The sequence below is a fragment of the Populus trichocarpa genome, chromosome 10 (genome assembly GCF_000002775.5).
Source record: "Populus trichocarpa isolate Nisqually-1 chromosome 10, P.trichocarpa_v4.1, whole genome shotgun sequence".
NCBI classification, from domain to species: Eukaryota; Viridiplantae; Streptophyta; class Magnoliopsida; order Malpighiales; family Salicaceae; genus Populus; species Populus trichocarpa.
The window spans coordinates 18,840,546-18,860,291 of NC_037294.2; the positions used below are offsets into that span (position 1 = coordinate 18,840,546).

Genomic DNA, 19,746 nt, shown 5'->3' on the forward strand with positions numbered 1-19,746 from the left:
TCTTTGGATGTGGTATGCCTCGCCAGATCAGGTTCCACTCCAAAAATTGTCCGCTTCAAGATCTATTATTTCCAGCAGACAACTTGGTCAAATTTCCCAAAGCACCACTAGTTCCCGCGATTAAAGAAGAGTAATCTCTAAAATTAAGCCCGAGAGTTGATCATAAGGTTAATAAGATAAAGATTGGCTACAAAATTTCCACCCTCGAGTTTTCTTAGTAAGCTTACATGACATGGTCATTTTCAATAGCAATGCTACAATATTCTAGCAAGAAATCTAATATCTTTCTCTCTTCCCCTATCAGAATGAATCATATTCAACCTTGTACGAACTGAAGTAAGACTACTTTGTGCATAGGACTACTTTGTGCATGTTTATTTCTGCCGCATAAACAATGTTTTCATAAATTTTGAAAAAGATTTTTTCCTTTAATTTTTTTTTTGTTTTTAAATCTTTTTAATGTGTTTATATCAAAAATAATATTATTTTAATACATTTTAGGTCGAAAAGCAATTTGAAAAACAATTGCTACCACAAATACCAATTAAACACTTATATCTGATTCTGTGGTACAAAAATATGATGGATGGTGATCCCTGTCCTTGAACGACTTTCCACAATCCACTTACAAAGTTGTCACCCCATTTACCAAACTGATAGCATTATCCAGAGTCTTACTCAATTCAATAGCTGCTCCAACATAGGTATGGGGTGTCAACTCCAAAAGATAATCCTTTGCTTCTTTGGGTAATTCCAAGCCTTCAATGAACTCCTTTATGCTATCTTTGGTAACAGCTCTTCCCCTGGTTAGCTCTTTCAGCTTTTCATATGGCTCAGGAACACTATATCGGCGCATCACCTGTACATGATAGGGATGAGGGGTGTTTTAAGAATGTAATGGAAAAGACTCGAGATGCATCGATCTAAAGAATCATTGAGTAATGATGTCTTGATTACAAAGGAGACAGGAAAATTAAAGATTAAATAAAAAGGAAAGGCACGTACAGTCTGTATTGGTTCAGCAAGCACCTCCCATGATTGGTTCAAGTCTTCACTCAAGCGAGTTTCATTGACCTAAATGAAACATTCAGTTCAGTTAGATAAAAAAAAGCTAAATGTAGTAGCAGTTAAAGCATTCTCCAGCAATCATGATTGCTGCTTATTCAGTCAAACGTCAATTGAGGTTTCATTATCCAGGAAAAAAAAAATCAATTCTACTACGAAAATGGAGCACAAAATTAACTGCCTTGCATGCACCTCATAGGAGAGAAGGTGCATTACATATATGTTGTATCCCATACCTGAAGCTTTGCTATTCCTTGCAACGCACTTTTGTAGGCAAGAAGAGAATGTCCTAAGCCTTCACCCATATTCCTCAGAACAGTTGAATCAGTCAAGTCACGCTGCAAATAGAATACATTGCAACAAAACAATTACAGCCAAAAACAAAAAGATCACCACTTTCAAATAACTACCTAAATAACTGTGCCTATATAAAGATGCATAAAATTAGAGCAGCTACCTAAGTACATAACTACTACTTCTGTAGGAATATAACAAAATTATGGAATTAAAAAGCAAAAGGCACTGTCACTTCTAGGTCTATGCTGTTGTGCAGGAATGACTTCAGAAGCTTCATTTAGGTAGGATCTCAACACAATTCTTCAATATGCCATAGAAACTAGAAGCAAAAGCTTAGTACCATAGACAAGTAGCCGAATAATGAAAGGGAAATGGGCTGGCCTTACCTGCCAGCGTGAAACTGGCAACTTCTCACCAAGATGAGATAAATTTCCATTGGCTTTCCCAAGATTGCCTTCACTATTTTCAAAATCAATAGGATTTACTTTGTGAGGCATAGTCGAGGACCCAATCTCACCAGCCTTGGTTGTCTGTTTCAAGATTTGAGCAAATTAACTACTCTACTATGAGGATAACTACTTCACAGTTCAGAGTGTCAATCCAACACCAGAATATTCACCTGCTTAAAGTATGCCAATGATACATAGCCCCATATATCTCTATCAAAATCGATCAATATAGTGTTAAAAACAATAATTGCATGAAAAAGTCTTGCCATGTAGTCATGTGGCTCAATCTGCAAAGCAAGCACAAAGGCATATAGTCAGCGGGAGGACCAGATGCATTGATATAAACATGGGACAAAAATATCAAGAAAGAAAGGAAAGAAAGAAAATCTAAAGGAAGAGAAGAAAAGATGCAAGCAGGAACTTTTTAATATATCCCTTCAACACAGAGTTCCTATGTAACTACTCCCAAATTTTATAGGATAATAGAGATAATTTTTTTACTAGAATTCTTTACTAAGTGGAGTGGCATCATGCAATTGGTGTTATATTAATCACTCGATTCTGTAATTAAAATTATCCCAGTAAATGTGATAAGAATCATAAGATCTACATTCCATGATTTGAAATTCTTTCCTTGTAATAGATGCCAAGTCACTTAGTAAAAATATTTACCCCTAGCATTTCCAAATTTTATATTGACAATCAATGAAAAAATATCACCCTCCAAGTTCCCATTCCCCCAAATTCCTTTATTTGAGCACTAATGTGGGCAGTGAAGCAATTGAGTTAGTTACAAATGATGTTTCGAATGAATTTAGAGAGTAATTAAGAACTAGTTGGCTAGCTCTTAATGGGGAACCAGAGCAGGACTAAGAAGATCTTACAAGGAAGAGTATAAGCACAAAAATTATACCTGAGTAACATAGGGGTTAAAACACAATCCAAGAGATTCCACAAACTCTTTTGCAATTAGAGGCCAATTAACACTGGGATATGCTGAAAAATGGGCATTGTAGTTTCCAACAGCACCAGCAAACTTCCCCTTTATCTTAACTTGAGAAATTTCATGCCTTTGTTCGCTTAGCCTGGCTGCAAAAACTGCCATTTCCTTCCCCAGAGTTGTTGGTGAAGCTGGCTACAGACAATGAAAATAACAAAATCATCACGATCATAAACAAACAGCAATTTTTTGAAAGCAAGGATATGAAACAAAATTGATAAACAAGATGCGATGGACTCTATAAAATAGTTTTGTAAATCAAAACACATCATTACATGCTAGAGATAGCTATATCACCTGTCCATGAGTGCGAGAAAGCATAGGAGTGGAAGCATTATCTTCAGCCAATTTACAAATGGCTTTGATCAATTTATCCATGACAGGAAATACAACCCCATTCATTGCTTCTTTCAGCATCAATGCATGGGCAAGATTATTGATGTCCTCGGATGTGCAAGCAAAATGGAAAAACTCAAGCACCTGAGGTGAATTATCAAGAGAAAAGGACATTTTTATGTAATTGCAAAAATTCCAACAAGATAGCAAGCTATCTCTGGCAAGTTAGGTAGGATTTGTAACCTTGGCAATCTCCGGATGCGATTGGCATTTCTTTTTCAAGAAATACTCGACTGCTTTTACATCATGGTTAGTCACTTTCTCAATGTTCTTAACTTCCAAGGCATCATCCATGCTAAATCCATCAATTAACCCTTCCAAATAAGCCTCAGCTTCTTCACTAAAGTTCGGGACCTCGGTAATTTCAGGAATTTGTGAAAGTTTCAACAACCATTTAATCTGAGAAAGAACACTTAAATTAAAACTAAATCCTTTTTAAAAATTACAATTTCTATAAAAAAAAAATCAATAAAAAAATTTGAAAATAAAACATTTATGTAACAGATTGAGGGGAAACGAAAGGTACCTCAACAAGAACACGATAATAAATTAGACCGTATTCACTCATATAAGGAGACAAGTCCTTGACTTTATTCCAGTAACGACCGTCCAAAGGGGATAACGCCGTCAAATTTGATAGCTCAAAATCACGAACGCCGTTTTCAGCCATCTTCAATAACAACAAATAGCAAACCAAAACATTTTTACATGAATTTAGGAAATTTTTCCCAGGAAATATCTAAAATTGAATTAAATTTATGGGAGGGATGTTGCTACCTTGGGTGTGGCGATTCTGGTGGTAGTGGTGTCTCTGAGGGTGGATTTGCAGGACAAGTCTCTAGGAGAAAACGATGTCGTTGAGAAGCGAATAAAAAAAGCATTTAAAGATGGATTGAAGAGGCTGCTGGGTTTTTGGCTTGGTGGTGGAGTTGATAAGAGTGAGAATTGGTGGGTTCTATTAAAAACCCTAGAAGAAGAAGAAGAAGCAAACTCCATTAACAAACGATACACAGTCACTGTGAGTTCGAGCTCAGGCCAAGCGTGTGTGGTTTTGCGCTTCGCGGTCTTTTTTCCTTTCTCTGGCGTCGGCTTGCAGCTGCTATTATTAACTTAACCCTACTCCTGAATTTTTTTGTTTCGTCTATTTCTTGAATTTGAGGTGACTGGATCCGGGCTTTGGTTCGAGTTTATAATTGGGCCGCCAGTTGGGCAGGAAGGGAAATCTTCGAAATTAGGAGTACCAAAATTTCTATTGTATTGTATTCGATAATCGATAGTATTGCTTTCGAAATCGTTACTTTTTACAATGAGAGACCGAAGTTGTATTTCCTTACTTCATGTAAATTATGAAAATACTTTCATTTATTAGAATGATATATTTTATAATATTTAAAAAATAATTAATAACATTCTATTAGTTATTTTTATTAATTTTTATTTTATCTTTTTTTTGTGTTTATTTTTCTCTTTAAGGTGATTCAGGAAATAAAAACAAAAAATCACTAATTATCGAGCACCATAAATGTTTTTGAAATGAAAATAATATCTAATAATAATAACAATTATTCCATGCATTTAAGGTTAATAGATAGGCTTTTTTATTTGTAAAGAAAATTATTTTTTAATTCTTAGTTGAAACAAAATGATTTTGATGAAAATATGTATCATAGAAAAAATAATTTTTAAACAATTAATTTATATCTGCTTGTTAAAAAAACAATTAATGGCTTAAAATGGTAAGTCTTGTTTTTATGCTCTCTCTCTTTCTTCTTCCTCTCTCTCTGCAAAAATAATAAATAAATAAATAAATTGGGGTTTTATTGTTTGTTAACAGTTTTAGTTATAGTTTATACCTAGCTTTCTATCCAATTTAAGCCTCCAAACTCGCCCCCTTCATGTTTCTCCCCAACTGCAACAAAAGCAAGCAAACCCAGAACTGAAAACACCTTTACCTTTTTATCCTTCTTCTTTTTATACAAGAAAACAACCAAAACGAAAGGCAAAACCATTGTAGCTTCGCTTATTATTTTTGTACTCATCACTCCTAGGAAATTTGCTTATCTTTGAATTAAGGATATTTTTATCAATTTCACAACATAAATTAGTCATTATAGGAAATGATGTAAATGACGTTCATGATACTCTAAAAGAATTGAAGCAATTTATAAAATTTGCTGAGAGGTCAGTGTTAGCTATAGAAATCTTTCAGTGCTATTTATTATTATTATTAATAATAATGTGGATGTTTGAGTTAATTTGTGTATATTTTGATTAATTCCACGGATTTTAAAACTAACAAGTATGTAAGTCTTCAATGATCCTGAGAGGACTCGAACTCGTGACCATTAGAAAAGCAAACCCAATATCTAACCAGTTGAGCTACTCCTCGAGAATTTTTAAGTGCTATTTTATTTAACTGGGTTAGTGTCTTGGGAAAATATAATTTTGCTTCTCATTAGTTAGTAGTTTGGGAGTGTCGTCTAAATGATGTTTTTTAAAATATATTTTTTTATTTTTTAAATATTAAAAAAATTAGAAGAAATAGACTTTCCCCTATAGCAATTTCGTTTTTCGATTACTGAGTTTTTTAATGGCGGTGTTTAGTTTTTGACTGCGGGGCTACTCATTTTCTTTATTTGATTTTATGTGTCATTGAACAAGACGGGGTATTTTCCATTGGCCACTTTCTCTATCTCTCTTAGTTCTGTGCCAGTTCTGTTGATGGCTATGTTCTACTTTTGCTAGCGGACAACCAACTAAGTTACATTTATGTTGTTTTCTTTTCGTTTCTTAAATTTCAGTTTCATTTGCAGTCATAACCTTTTGGCAGTTCATGTCTTTTCAACGATTGTTTGCTTGCTACGTTTCACCTCCATTCATTCTCTAATCTGCTGGGTGTCATGATTTGTTTTCTTGAGACTGCATCATCAGACAAATAATTGTTCCTTCCCTTCCTCTTTCATTGCTAAAAAAAAAAACATGTCAGGGAGCAATGAAAATAAAAACTACTCTCTCTTTAAGATTTCAATCTCTCTGTTTCTTCTTTGAAAAATGACTTGAAATTCTTATGGGAAGGAAATTGTTTTTGAAGCTTGATTCTTCATGTAATCCCTTGGATTTCAAATTATCTTCTACCTTCTTTGTGATTGCCTGTCTCCCCCTGTCTCTCTGTATATCTAATGGGTTTTTGATTTTTAGGTTTAATAAAAATCTTGCATAAATCAACTTAAAAAAAATCCATATAGCGTCACAACAATCGAACTTTCCAAATTCACAAGCCCATTTGAAAGAAGGAGATCCACGGGGGAAGAGTTGCCGCTGCTACTGGCGTCGCCAACACACAAATCCACGACCAGACAGGCAAGATAAAGGAACCACGTGTTCCTGATGGTGGAGCTGGTGGTGTCAATTCTGTCGCAATTCTGTCGTCAGCCCACCATTCCGCGTCCTGTGGTTTCGGATGAGTCAAATTGAATTTTTATTGGATTTGAGCTATATATATACATCACGTTTCTCTTTTTATTCATGATGTTTTCTTTAGAAGGGAGTTACAAAGACAAGGCAGTCGAGTATGGTAACTTGATTTGCTATATGGTCTTTTTATCAGTTGAATATTGACTAATTACCAGCAGAAGGCCTAAAATCACAAGTGCACAATTGGTGACTGGAGGCAAGTGCCCGATGTATAGTGATTGGCAGTTGGCACTTTCACTCCAAGGAGGCAACGGCCCCCTCTTACAAATCAAGTCGGCAATGATTACAGGCATATCCCAATAGATAGATCAGAATATATATATATATATATATATATATATATATATATATATATATATATATATATATATTATGCACGTATTAGAAATAATATATAAAAGTAAATATTTTGTGTTTTTAAAATTAATTTTCATCTATGTAAAACAAAAAAAAATCATATTTATTGATGAATCAAAATAATACCTTTGAAAATTAATTTTAAACAAGATAATTTTAAAAAAAATTGCACAACTCGTGGTCTAAGTCGTGAGACCATAATAAATCAATAAAAAAAAATAAAAATAACCATGTAACCAATTTTTTTAGAAAAATAAATTATATGAAACAATAGATTAGAAGCGTCATAATAGAAAAACCACGAAATTTAATCCCTGACAAATCAAACGATGAAAGATAAAACCGGGAAAAAAATTAATTATATAAAAAGACCCAAAACAAAAAATTATACTTAAAATAATGAGGTTGAAAATTAAAATAAAAAATAAATTAAAGAACAACAAAAAAAATTCAACCAAGAATTAAATTGAATATAAAAAATTTAAAAAGATAAAAATAATCCCTGACAATTAAAGTAATCAGATTAAACAGCAAATTTTAAGAACAAAATCAAGACGAATAACCAGTTGCTAACTCCCCGATGATAGAAGGAAAATGGAAGCACAGCAGCAATGGATTTCCCAATAAAAAAATCTTAATACGTTGGTAAAGGGAGGGGGCCCCTTTACTACTTTCATGATTATCATTTCATCGTGGTGATTTATTTCATGAACATCATTACAACGGTATATTTCTATTTATTAGCAATAACTTACTATCGTCACCTTAATCTTGTTTCATAAAAATTTATTATTTTATATTTTAAAATTATTTTAATTTTATAATGTTATAAATTTTTTTTAAAAAAAAAATTTATTATATTATATTTTCAAACAAAACTTATTTTAAAAAATAACTACTATTATAATATTAAATGTTAATTTAGTTTAATTTTTATAAATGTGTATGACAACTTTATCTGTAACTTGTAATAACGGTTTATTTTTTAGTTTTAAAAATATTTTTTTATTTTTTATTTTTTAAATAATTGATATTAAAAATAAATTTAAAAAATAAAAAATTATTTTAATATATTTATAAACAATTATTTTTTAAAAAATAACCTCCCCAGCACCATAAAAAACACAATGATACTTAGGAAGTGTTTGGAAACACGGTTCAACTTGCGTTTCTAAAAAATTTGAAAATTTTTTTTTTGCTAAAATTTAATATGGTTTGTATGTTTTGATGTGCTGATGTCAAAAATAATTTTTAAAAAATAAAAAAATATCATTAACATGTATTTTAGTATAAAAAATTATTTAAAAAACATCCGCAACCACACTACTAAACAAGCTTTTAGTGATTATTATTATTATTTTTGCTATTGCGAAACTCGATTCCCAAACAGCGAAATTTGCCTTCGATCTTATCCAAAAGACATATCAATCCCTTCACAGTGCAAACAAAAAAGAAACTTAGTCACGAGAACGACAGCGAGTGATGGAGCAACATCTTTTCTGTCCTGGGGCTTACATTCATTCATTTTCGCAACCTCTTGCCCAGTTCCAGAAACCCACCAGCTTTTTAATGTCTTCCTCAGCTTCTCGCCCTCTTTCTGGTTTAGTAATCATGATATAAAGAACGAATATTAATTTTACTGCAAAGGTGATTTTTTGTTTCTGGTTAAACACCGTGTTCTGATTCTCTCTCTCTCTATCTACGAGTTGTTGTCGCTGGCTAGTTTTTTGTTTTCCTTTTTATCTATTCTTGCTGATGTTGTGAGATGATTGGGAAATGGGAACTCATAAGTCATACCCTCACATCAACTGATCAATAGGACCATTGGAATGATTGGTAGAATATTTATAGAACCTTTTGCTTGTGCCTGTGTTTGTATTTTGGAGCAGAACTGGCTGATCAGCTGTTGGTTAGTGAAATTTGATCTAGTATTTTTATTTGATTGATACTGGATTTAGATCGATCGGCTGAAATAAGACACGACCTTTATTAATTTTTCAGCTTTACAAAGTTGATATTTTTTCTTGAAAAAATAGAAGCTTTGGATATTTTCTGAATGATCATTTGAATATATTGTTGTGGTTACTAGATTTGGATTTGGATTTGCAATTTACTCTTTTTTGGTGGTTGTTGGAATTATAATGGCTGGCAAACTAGTTATGAGATGCGGTGCTGGTAGTTTTTGGCATGGTTGATTAGTCTATTTGTAAGTTTTGATCTCATTTGGAAGTTATGTTTCAATATAGTAGTTTTTTTCTTTTTCGGTGATTGATGATATGGCGAAATTGAGTCTCATATTGCAAAATTTTGAATTTTTTTCTTTTCTTTTCAGGAGACCCTTATATCTTCCATGAGGGAACGGTGGATTTTTTTGAGACATCTTACTTGAGCTGCAAATGGTTGATTAGAATACAGAACAATGTCAGCTTACGCCCATCAAATGGAGAGGGAGTTCTCAGCTCAGAGTCTCTCCAGTAGAGGAGTTTCTGGTAAGTGCCCCCATTTCTTAATTTCCCTGTTGATTGGTATCTGTGATTGATTGTTGCAAGCATCCACACAAACAGCTCTGCATCACTGAAAATACCTCAATGATAGATCATGATCGACCTAATTGTCATATTTTCTGAACTGAGGTTGCAACCTTGAAGTGTCTTAATTAAATTCAGTGACTGTGTGGTTATCATGCTAAATCCAAATACCAGACTTCTTGCATGAAAAAAAAAACAGAGATCTATGACAGAGACTATCTTCTTCATAAGGAGGTACCTTAGAGAAGAGAATGCATGTGATGGAGACTGAGGAAAGTCATTTTGTGGATTTTGGAGAAGAAACCAATCATAGTGTATGAAAAACTGTTTATTGGTGCAAATGTTCTTGGGAATGACACGAATAAAATTGAAATTCCTATTAGGCTGGCTTATTCTAAGGATCTTCCATGAGTCCTTGACTTTTGACATTGCTCATGGATGAATGGAAAGGCATAATCACAATGATATCTCATGATTTGACACACAGGCTATTGATGTTTTGACGCAGAAGGGTAAGCTGATTCAAGAAGAAGAGATTCAGACCAGCAATGAATGTAGCTAAAACTTATAAAAGTTGTTTTAGCATCAGAGAAAGTTTGGATCCATGTAAAGTAGGATTTAGAAAAAATATTCATGTGCCCAACTCTAAGTAGTTTGGGAGGCAGCTGGAATGTAGTGAAGAGCTTTTATGGTAATCGGTTGATTTATATGAAACTTGCTCTCTGGATGGTGTACCCATCCTTTTCCTCTTTATACACTTACCACACGAAATAACATTTAATTGGTTGATGGATCTTCTTGCAGATTTTTATTGGTTGACCTGTAATGAGTCTTAAATTAGGACTAGCAGCCCTCTTCATTTGTTTTTCTCTTTTCATTTTGCTTGAGCATTTATACCTCTATCTTCTTTGACACAGAGATGGGAAGCCATTATGTGGCGGAATCAGGGTTCTACATGACATCCTTTGCAGCAACTATCTTCATTGCTTCCCTTGTAACTGTTGGAGTTTTATTGACCACCTTGCTGGTTTCTCTAGCCGTTATGTTACAATCCTGCCAGGATAGGAGTAAAGGAGTTATTGAGATCCAAAAATTAAGTCATGATTACAATTACTGCAAGATGTTTGCTTTGCATGCAGAACTCAACAGCTTGGGACCAGATGACTTCCCTTCAATGTGCGCGAGTCTTGCCGTTCAGCACAATAAAGGAGGAGCATATGAGAGAGATTTAAATGCTAGTCTGCTCATGATTGAGAGATACTTTGACAGTCTTCTGCCTTTACATGATGGTCTAGATGTGTTATTGATGGATATTGACGACATATTTCCTTCAAATATTCGTTATACTTCTCTATTGATGAACAGGTAATTTCATTGGAGCCTTCACCTGCGTGCACATTTCCTAGTGGTCTGTTGCAAAAACTCAAAAGGTGCTCTTGGGGGTTCATATATTGGCTCACTAACTCAGATAGCATTCCTTCTTCAAATAAGTTGGTCCTCCATAAGTGCCTGTTCAAGCTGTGATGTTTTCATTATGCCCTCTACTCATTCCTTTCTGATTCAAAGATATCGATTTCTGTAGTGATAGATACTTCCATGACTTCTCTTGGACACTATCATAGCATTGTGATTATCATTTGAATTGCCATTTTAATTTTTATGGTGCAGAGTCCGTGATAATGGCTGTATTGATTGTTTTCAAGAGGAAAAGCATCTGAAGCAAATACTGTGTCTCAGTTTATACACAAAACTTCAAGCTAGTGGGTGGTCGTTGATTTTGTTGTCAAGAAAGCCAGAGAAACTAAGGAATGCCACCATACAGCACCTAATTTCTGCAGGATACAGGGGTTGGTCCTCAACGATAATGAGGTACTATTTGTGTGTCTTCTCTGAATAAAATTAATTAATTCACCAACTAACAACCATTTAAAATGAAATGATTTAGCTACAATATTAAGCTCTTGTTTTTTGGATTTGTACCGCATCATCGATGATATGGTAGTATAGTACTCATTGGAGATGCTGAAATGTGTCAATATATATGTATTGTGAGCCTGAAGATGATAGGAGTGGGTTTCGTGTCTTAATCATGGTTTCTGTTTGCTTAGTTTCCAGGTGGGACGTCCACTTGTTTGACAACTTATGAAGACAAACAATTACTTCATCAAGCCATTTTTGTTGAACATTATCCATTTGTGGAATGCCTCTGTTTTGTTTAGGAATATTACTGTGTTTAATCTCATTTTGCAAGTTTCCTCTAGATGAAATTCTTTTCAAGTTAGTTTGCAGTTCGATCCAATATGACATGGTTTACAATTTGAGTCCGAATTTGGTTTCCATGTATAAAATTTGTTCAGAGAAGGCTTCCTACTGTCACTTAATCAAATTCTGAAAGACAGTCCGTGACTAATGACTGATTAAGCAGACCATGTACAGTGGTTTGTACTTGTACTTTTACATTTGACTAACCATATCACTTCATCACTCTTGCAGGTCAGATAATGAAATAGAGATTGATAGCCGTGAATATTTCTCAAGGCGAATGGTGGCAATGCAGAAAGCAGGCTTCCGTATCTCAGGTGTAATTAGCAGCCAGATGGATGCTTTAACGAGTGCGTCTTTAGGACACCGTGTTTTTAAGCTTCCAAATCCGGTATATTACAATTTTGAGCATCACACAGGGAACTCCCGTGTGCTGGAATAGATCATGGTCCAGGGTTGTATCATTTTACGTGCTATTATGTTTTGAAGGTTTGCCATTCTTTCATTGTAAAGTCAGGTGTCAGCCATATCGGGACTATTTGGTTCTGCTTCAGTGTTGTTGTATACAGATTTTTATATCGTCTATTTTTAGAACAAATTTCGTCTTTTTTTTTTCTTTACGCTTTTTTTCGTGTAACTGGTGAATTGCCGAGCTTTGGTTTCAGCTAAAACTGCCAGGATAAGCTGTTCTTGGCTAAAAGAAGATTGCTGAAATTTTTTTGCAGTTTCTGGGTTTGTTGATGCATCATTCATGTATGGGTAGAGCAGAAATTAAATGGGAACGGACCTGCTGCACATTTCTCTGAGGGCTGGAAGAATAATATTGAATAAATCTATTTTTTATTGAAAAAATATGTGTTCAGCTAAGAGGCATAGTCTAATTGTTCAACAACTTATGATCTAATTCATTAAACCAGGACAATGATTCCCGTGGAAACACAAATAATCGATGAATAATTCGAAAATAATATATGATTGATTTGTATATAAAATAAAAATAAAAGGAAAGAAAGATTTTTCTATTTCAACAAAATAAGGGGTGGAATTTGGTGAGAACTAGAATAGTTGGTTTACGCTTTGTTTCGGGTTGTTTTAATTTAAAAAAAAGCATAAAATAATTATACATGTATTACTAATGTATTTTTTATTTGTAAATAAAATTTTAATATATGCAAAGTATTTTTTTAAACATCAAAACAATATATTTGATTAGCTTGAATTAACTTACCAAACCTCTTAAACCAACCTTTTGAATTATGGATCTGATTGAATTTAATAATATTGATTTTTTAAAATAATTTTTATTTAATTATTTAATAATAAAAATATACATTGCTAAGAAAACAACCAAACAAAATTTTAAATAAAATAATGATGGGCTTTTTAAAAAAAAAACTTGCTAATATTATTAAAGAAAAATGTTATACACTTATTTACAAACAAAGTAAAAATTGAATGACATTTAACATCTAAAATATATTCTTAATTAATTTAAAATTTTGATAAACTAATATATTATTAATATTTTAAATTAATTAATTTTTAAAAATATAATTTTAAACTAATGAAAAAATAAAAAAGATCAGGCATGAGTCTGAACTGAATTAAAATACTCAGGCATGCCTAGACATTTTATTTTATCACTTGTTTACTTTTTTTGTAGTCGCCTGTTGGTGTCTAAAATCCGTCATTATTGTGATGATCAGAAAATCAAAGAAAGAATTTTGTGGTTTAAAATTCTATTTTTTAAATGTTTTTCCTAAAAGATCATAAAAACCAATATTAACCTCCCAACAACTCCAAAACACTTAAAAACAAAATCAATTGAGTTTCAAAAATCAAAACCAAACTTGATCTATTGTTCCCACCATGTTTATAGGAAAAAACACTATAATTAAACTCCTCTTGTCGAATAGAACTTTTTGATACTAGACCCAGCTATTTTGAATATTGTCGGATCGTGATAACCGACAACTTTTTTTTTTTTATTGTTTCTAGTATTATTTTATCTCTCAAATATAAAAATTGAAAAATAAATTTTTGCATCAAAATAAAAATTATAGTGAATTTAGAATGAGTCGTATATTTTCCTTATATTTTACTTTTCAATCATTTAGCTTTTAATTTGGTATTTTTTTTTAAAGCCTAATTTTATCTAATTATACTACAAAAAAAAAAAAATCAATTCCAAGAGGGAAAAAAGTTTGAAAATGAAAAAAAAGAGTATATTATATTAGTAATTCTACCATTTGAATCATGAATCTGCATTAAGATGTCCAAGAGCTTAGATCGATGAAAAACATCAATACAATTCCAGTCAGCTAGAATTTACGCATTATTATTTACATGAACTAAAAGAAAACCGTAATGATATTAAACTGCTCAATGCGATGCAATTACTCAACAAATCACAAGATAGTGAAAAGCCTTACCCAAATCCCATAAAACGTATAACATTGTTGTCAGGGAGATTAAATTACCGTCATTTCAACTGCTTTTAAGGTTTTTGGATGTGCTTTTGGAAAGTCGAAGATGATGTGCCTTTGTGTATCGCATCATCTAAACAAACAATCTCACGCTGTGCAGATAAATATGGCTGGCAGGGCATCTGTGCCCTTGGAATTGGTGCTTTAAGGCTCTAATTCAAGGTACTGATTAAACAAGCTCTATCAATTTAATCATCCTAATGAACAAAAATTTCCCATCACATGAATCATCAGGCATTCTTTCTCTGGTAGTAACAATAATTTGAATTCCTTTTGTCATGTATCTGATGTAGACGATCAAATGCTTATGGATTCCGGCACGATGATGCTGGTGAACAATCAATCAACCATTCTTTCTCGTGCAGTAACAAAAAAGTGCCATAGATCAACCATTGCATGAAACTCAACACCACTTTGCACTACAGCTTTCTAAACAACAAAATGTGTAGAAACAGATTATGGAATTCCAAATTTCCAGTCACTACAAATTTGAGATGTAGAACATTAAAGGCCTTGCAAGAAATCTTATCTAATCGAATCTACAACAACTTACACGTTGTGACTTCCCCTCCCAAAACACAAACTAAATCTCATGAAAAACCCATCATTTGTCAACATCAAAAGGGCTATTTGAAGAAATCTAAACTTCTTAGAATCAACTCCTACTTACTATTATCTCAACAACAGTAAACAAAAAACGTGTGCAGTACTAGTTAACCCTATCCATCCAACAGAAAGCAGAAACCAGGAACAAATTAACCCTATTTTCCATTTAGCTCTCCAACAGCAGTACTAAACAAAGCTGTTTACTCAAATCCCAGTACTCCACCAAACAAATCAGGAGAAATTCCCAGTCACCCAAATCCACTAAACAAGAAAGAAACCAGCCAATAACCACCATACCAAGCAAACACGCATCGAAAGCACCCTTCCCACGCCACTTCCACCACAACCAGAGAACTCAACATGATACTTCTTACTCATATTCGCATACAAAATCCCCCAACTTCTAGTCCCTTGTTTCACATTATCCTTATCAATCAACTCGAATATATAAGCCTGTGAAACCCCTTCTTTCCTTAACGGGGTGCCCACCCCAGACCTTAAATGCCCGACCAAACCCCTAATATACATCTCGGCATACTCTAGCTTCGCATCAACCTCAGTTTGATCTCCACCGGTACTCGGCCACCCAGTCTCCGCCACTATCACCGGAAGGTTCTCATGTCCGGCCACCGCAAGTGCACTTACAACCGCATCCACCATCATATCGAAAAGATTCCAGTATCTAACTCCAGTAATCAAATCATCTCTAAAATTGAATGGATGCTCTTGAAACAAAGCAAACCCTAATGGAATCTCAGAGTTGATCCTATACAAGTTATACGGATAAAGATTCACCAAGAACGATGAATTTGTATCTTCCAAGAACTGAAGCAATGGCTTTATCAATAATTCCCCAAGCGGTTCTTGGAAAGTACCAGAAGAAGGTGGAAATGGCGTCGTAATAACGTTCACGAAAGAGAAAGTCGTGGAGACTGAGATTTTTTTAATCCCGAGGTCACGGAGTGCCAGGTACACGTTCCTGATTGCAGGAAGTAAAAAGGGAGACAATTGCGAGACGGCATCGTCTCCAACTGAAATGAGAGAAATCTTCGAGCGAGGGTAGAAAGGGAGGACGTGACCGTAAAGCCAGCGGGCAGCGAGTGAGCGGTTGGCGGCGAGAGGAGGGAGGAGGGAGTTAGGGATGGAGAGGAAAAGAGAGGTGTTGGTGAAAGCGAAAGAGCGGATTAGGTTAGGATCGGGGTTTGGGAGGCGGAGAGAGTGGATGTTGAGGGAGGAGAGAGCGGAGAGGACGCGATCCGCTGGGAGGGAGGGTGTAGAGGAAGGGGAAAGCGGCGGCGGCGAGGTGTAGGTGACGCCCAATGTGGTGGTGGTGGAGACGGAGGGGGAGGGGGAGGGAGGGAGGGAGGTGGCGGTGGTGATGGAAGGGAAGAGTGTGAGGGAAAAGAAACAGAAAGAGAGGAAGGAAACGAGAGGATTCATGGTTTCTAGAGAGAATTTTTTTCAGGAAGAGATAAAGATCGTTGAGGAATGGAACGGGTGTTTGTTATGTGAATAAAGGCGGGATATTTAGTTGGGACTCTCGGGGTGCGCAACGCGCACCGATGTGGGTGGTAATGTAGCGGGAAAGTTTGAAAGGTGAGGGTAGAGGATGCCACGTAGGGGGGGGTCTGGAGACGCACCAGGCGAAAGTTAGTTGGGTTTGTTGTTTGTTACGGTTAAACTGGGCGGGTCAATTCATACTCTCTCAGTTGCAGATGCCAGATATTAGCAGGGGTTTAGATTGATGAAATCTGATTTGTACACGTGGTCGTTTTAACAGATTGTATCGTGGTTGCTGCTTATCACGGAGTTTCTTTTTGGGCGGAAAAAAATTTTGATGATTTGATTTCATGGGAGCCCATGAGGCTCGTGGAGGAAGTAACTTAAGTCCATATATTACAAGGACTTAAGCCTTGAATCCATATAATATTAACCCATCCATTGTCCAATATATTAGAACTTGCTATTGGACCCGCATTCTGCAAACGAGTGAGATAATTTTTAAAAACAAATTATATATACAATTTTTTTTAATATATTTTTATACTTCAAAAAATATGTGTAATTTAAAATTTTTATACATATATGTAATCAAATTAATTAATAACCATGTGTGTTAATAAAAAAAGATTATTAATGATATCTAAAAATAAAACTGGAAAAAAATCAAAATACATTAATAAATCAGAATATTTAATCTTATAAGATGAGATATTTACTTGGTTGTATTTATTGAATTTGTTTAAATTGCATGTTAAATTGATTATATAAAAAAAAGTGAAAAATTGTACCTATTATAAATATCATTTAAAAATAAATATTTTTATTTTTAAAAGGAAGGTTCTTGTATACAAAAGATGGAAAAGAATTATAGATGGTCTAGAAAAATCTTTTCAAAAATGAAATATACACAACACCGTAAAAAAAATCTTTATTCGTAAAAGGTTAAATAAGAAGAAGAAAAAATCACAAATAAGGGATATTAATTGAAAGATAAATTTGAACATCGTTAATATATATATATATAAATTAAAAAAAAATCAATATCATAAAAAAAAATAGCTCAGGTATTGCAATTTAATTTATCAAATCTGTTACCCGGAAGATGAAGTGAAACAGGTTCAATAATTTTTTTAAAAAAAATTTAAGCTCAACCTAAAAAAAAAAAACAACAAAAAGCTCGAACTCACGAGCATATAATCCAGCGCCTGGCTCACTACGACAAAGAGCCTAAGAGTGTTGGTAGGCTTTAAAGCCTAGGCTTGTTTGTAAATAATTTTTTTAAGGGTTTGTTAATTTTTTTTTTTTTTTGAAATGTGACATGTTATTTGTAAATTTAAATTTTAATCATCATAATGGTGGCTGGAAAATCAAAACTACAACTCTTTTTTGGGCAAAAATATTTTAAATTTTAAGTTATTTCAACCTAAAAATACTTTACTAACACCCTCGTAACATCTACAAACCATTCCATCAACTCTAAATACTTAAGAAATGACCAAAAAACGGAAATCAAATAGGATTAGTTTAGACTTTCTCGGTTTATATATGTTTTTCATGCAACGTTGTGGGTCCAAACAACCACAATGAAACTTGTCTCATTTTTAGGAACCATTGACAAAAAAAAAAAAAAAAAAAAAACTATTCTGTTAGTCGAAAATAACACCAATAAACTTGTGTATCAAAAATAATTTTAAAACAATTCAAAGATACCTAAATTAAACAAATTGATTTAATAAGATCAGTGGTGTTTTGTAGTTTTGAATTGTTAAGATTTTATATACCGTCCAGGTAATACAGAGTGTTCTCTTGGTAAACTACGACGAAGCCAGATCTGTTTACACACATCGTGTTTAAAAAGAAAGAAAAAAGCTTACAGGATTTTAATTAGAAAGTTGCACGTCCATGATTCCAATTTATTTTATTTTTTTTAATATCGTGAACAACATACAATAAACGTGTGAAAATCATGATGCAATTAAAAGTGTATCGAGCAACTGTAATCTGATACTATACTACTTAGGAAAAAAAAGAAAAGAAAAAAATAACGTACTAGACCGATATTAGTAATCATGCATGGGAGCTTTGCCGAATCCATGGGCAGGCGAGAGACAACCTGGCGAGCTTGAGGAGGATTCTCTTCCGGCGACTCAATTGAATAATTCAAATAGATCCACCGGTGACATGCATAGTTTCCGATCAACTGAGCTCTGAGAATTCAATTTTTTAAATAATATAAAAACCAAAAGAGAAGACGGTAACAAACATTTTACATTTGTCCACTCTCTGAAGTCTGAATAACTGATTGCCAGGCGAAGGGGGCATCAAGTGAGAGGCCGACCAAATTACTTTTCGTGCTTTTTGAGTAATAAATGTTTATCATCGTTGGGAGTAATTATAGACATGCTTGCTACGCCATGTGGAGGTGTCGCCGTGAGGATTTGAAGATTTGACATCCATATTTTCTTTAATTTCCAATTTGCTTCGTTGCACTGATGAAAAATTCCCTCAAAGAACTATGCCGTGTTTTTAAAAATATGCTTAGCGTAAAAAAATATAAATGAAATTAATTTTTATTTTAGTATTTTTTGATTATTTTAATATGTTAATGTAAAAAATAAAAAACTAAAAAAATTATTTTAATATATTTTTAAGTAAAAAATATTTTAAAAAATACTCTTTACTGCAATATCATTTATTTTTTTTTTTTAAGTTTTCCAATAGCAAAAACTATCTGTTATCTAAAAAAAAAAAACAAGAATATAAGATATGAAATTTTGTGCAAGCCAGCCAAGGTGATCAACGCCAAGAATCCAGTGCACATGCCATAATCAGCGGTTAAAAAATCAATAAATTTATATTAGTTGTTAATAGTTAATGGGGGCAGGAGCCACTCCCATCTTATCTTATAATAAGACATTCTTGTTTTATTTTTTTATTTTTTTGATTTGACTTGGTTTTTTTTCCTGTTTTGGTTCGGTTTTTTCAGTTTTAGTCTTATAAAACCAAACTGAACCGGTTAATTTTTTCAAAATTTTAATTGGTTTAATCGGTTTTTTTCACAGTTCGGTTTTTTCCAATTTAATTGGTTTTTTAGTTTTTTTTTTCACCACTAGTTTTGAACCCGTTGTTAATACTATGCTTTATTTGAACACATAGTTAACGATACTATTGAATAATTCTTCAATTGAATCCCTCATTTAATTAAATATTTGCCTCCAGATATTTAAATTATGGTCCGAAATTTATTTTCAAATTGGGTAATTAGGTAACATGAAATTAGATGGAGACTTAATTGCAAAATATTGTGTCAGGAGACACAATCG

At 33.5% G+C, this 19,746-nt stretch overlaps 3 protein-coding genes across 4 annotated transcripts; 1 reads left to right on the forward strand and 2 right to left on the reverse strand.

The window, feature by feature from the left end:
- Window positions 1-513: 513 nt before the first annotated feature.
- LOC7458090 (uncharacterized) lies at window positions 514-4,339 on the reverse strand. The gene is made up of 10 exons (XM_002316200.4): window positions 3,985-4,339; window positions 3,734-3,877; window positions 3,391-3,606; window positions 3,109-3,291; window positions 2,725-2,946; window positions 1,982-2,098; window positions 1,749-1,892; window positions 1,302-1,403; window positions 1,006-1,074; window positions 514-859 (listed from the first exon to the last, which is right to left on the reverse strand). Exons 1-10 carry the CDS (start codon window positions 4,201-4,203, stop codon window positions 626-628), a joined length of 1,650 nt encoding a protein of 549 aa, XP_002316236.1. The 5' UTR covers window positions 4,204-4,339; the 3' UTR covers window positions 514-625.
- Window positions 4,340-8,497: 4,158 nt separating this feature from the next.
- LOC7458091 (uncharacterized protein At2g39920) lies at window positions 8,498-12,434 on the forward strand. Of its 2 annotated transcripts, XM_002315143.4 has the most exons (6): window positions 8,498-8,685; window positions 9,196-9,244; window positions 9,371-9,527; window positions 10,484-10,931; window positions 11,235-11,435; window positions 12,060-12,434. In XM_002315143.4, exons 3-6 carry the CDS (start codon window positions 9,458-9,460, stop codon window positions 12,268-12,270), a joined length of 930 nt encoding a protein of 309 aa, XP_002315179.2. In that variant the 5' UTR covers window positions 8,498-8,685; window positions 9,196-9,244; window positions 9,371-9,457; the 3' UTR covers window positions 12,271-12,434. The 2 variants fall into 2 exon arrangements, with proteins under 2 accessions (XP_002315179.2, XP_006378678.1); XM_006378616.3 differs by lacking the exon at window positions 9,196-9,244 and having other exon boundaries at window positions 8,499-8,685.
- Window positions 12,435-14,198: 1,764 nt separating this feature from the next.
- Window positions 14,199-16,261, reverse strand: LOC7490349 (glucan endo-1,3-beta-glucosidase 2; the record flags this gene model as incomplete). Its single annotated transcript, XM_024610714.2, has 1 exon — window positions 14,199-16,261. A coding segment is annotated over one exon (1,080 nt), but the record flags the coding sequence as incomplete, so codon positions are not given.
- Between the last annotated feature and the right edge of the window lie 3,485 nt (window positions 16,262-19,746).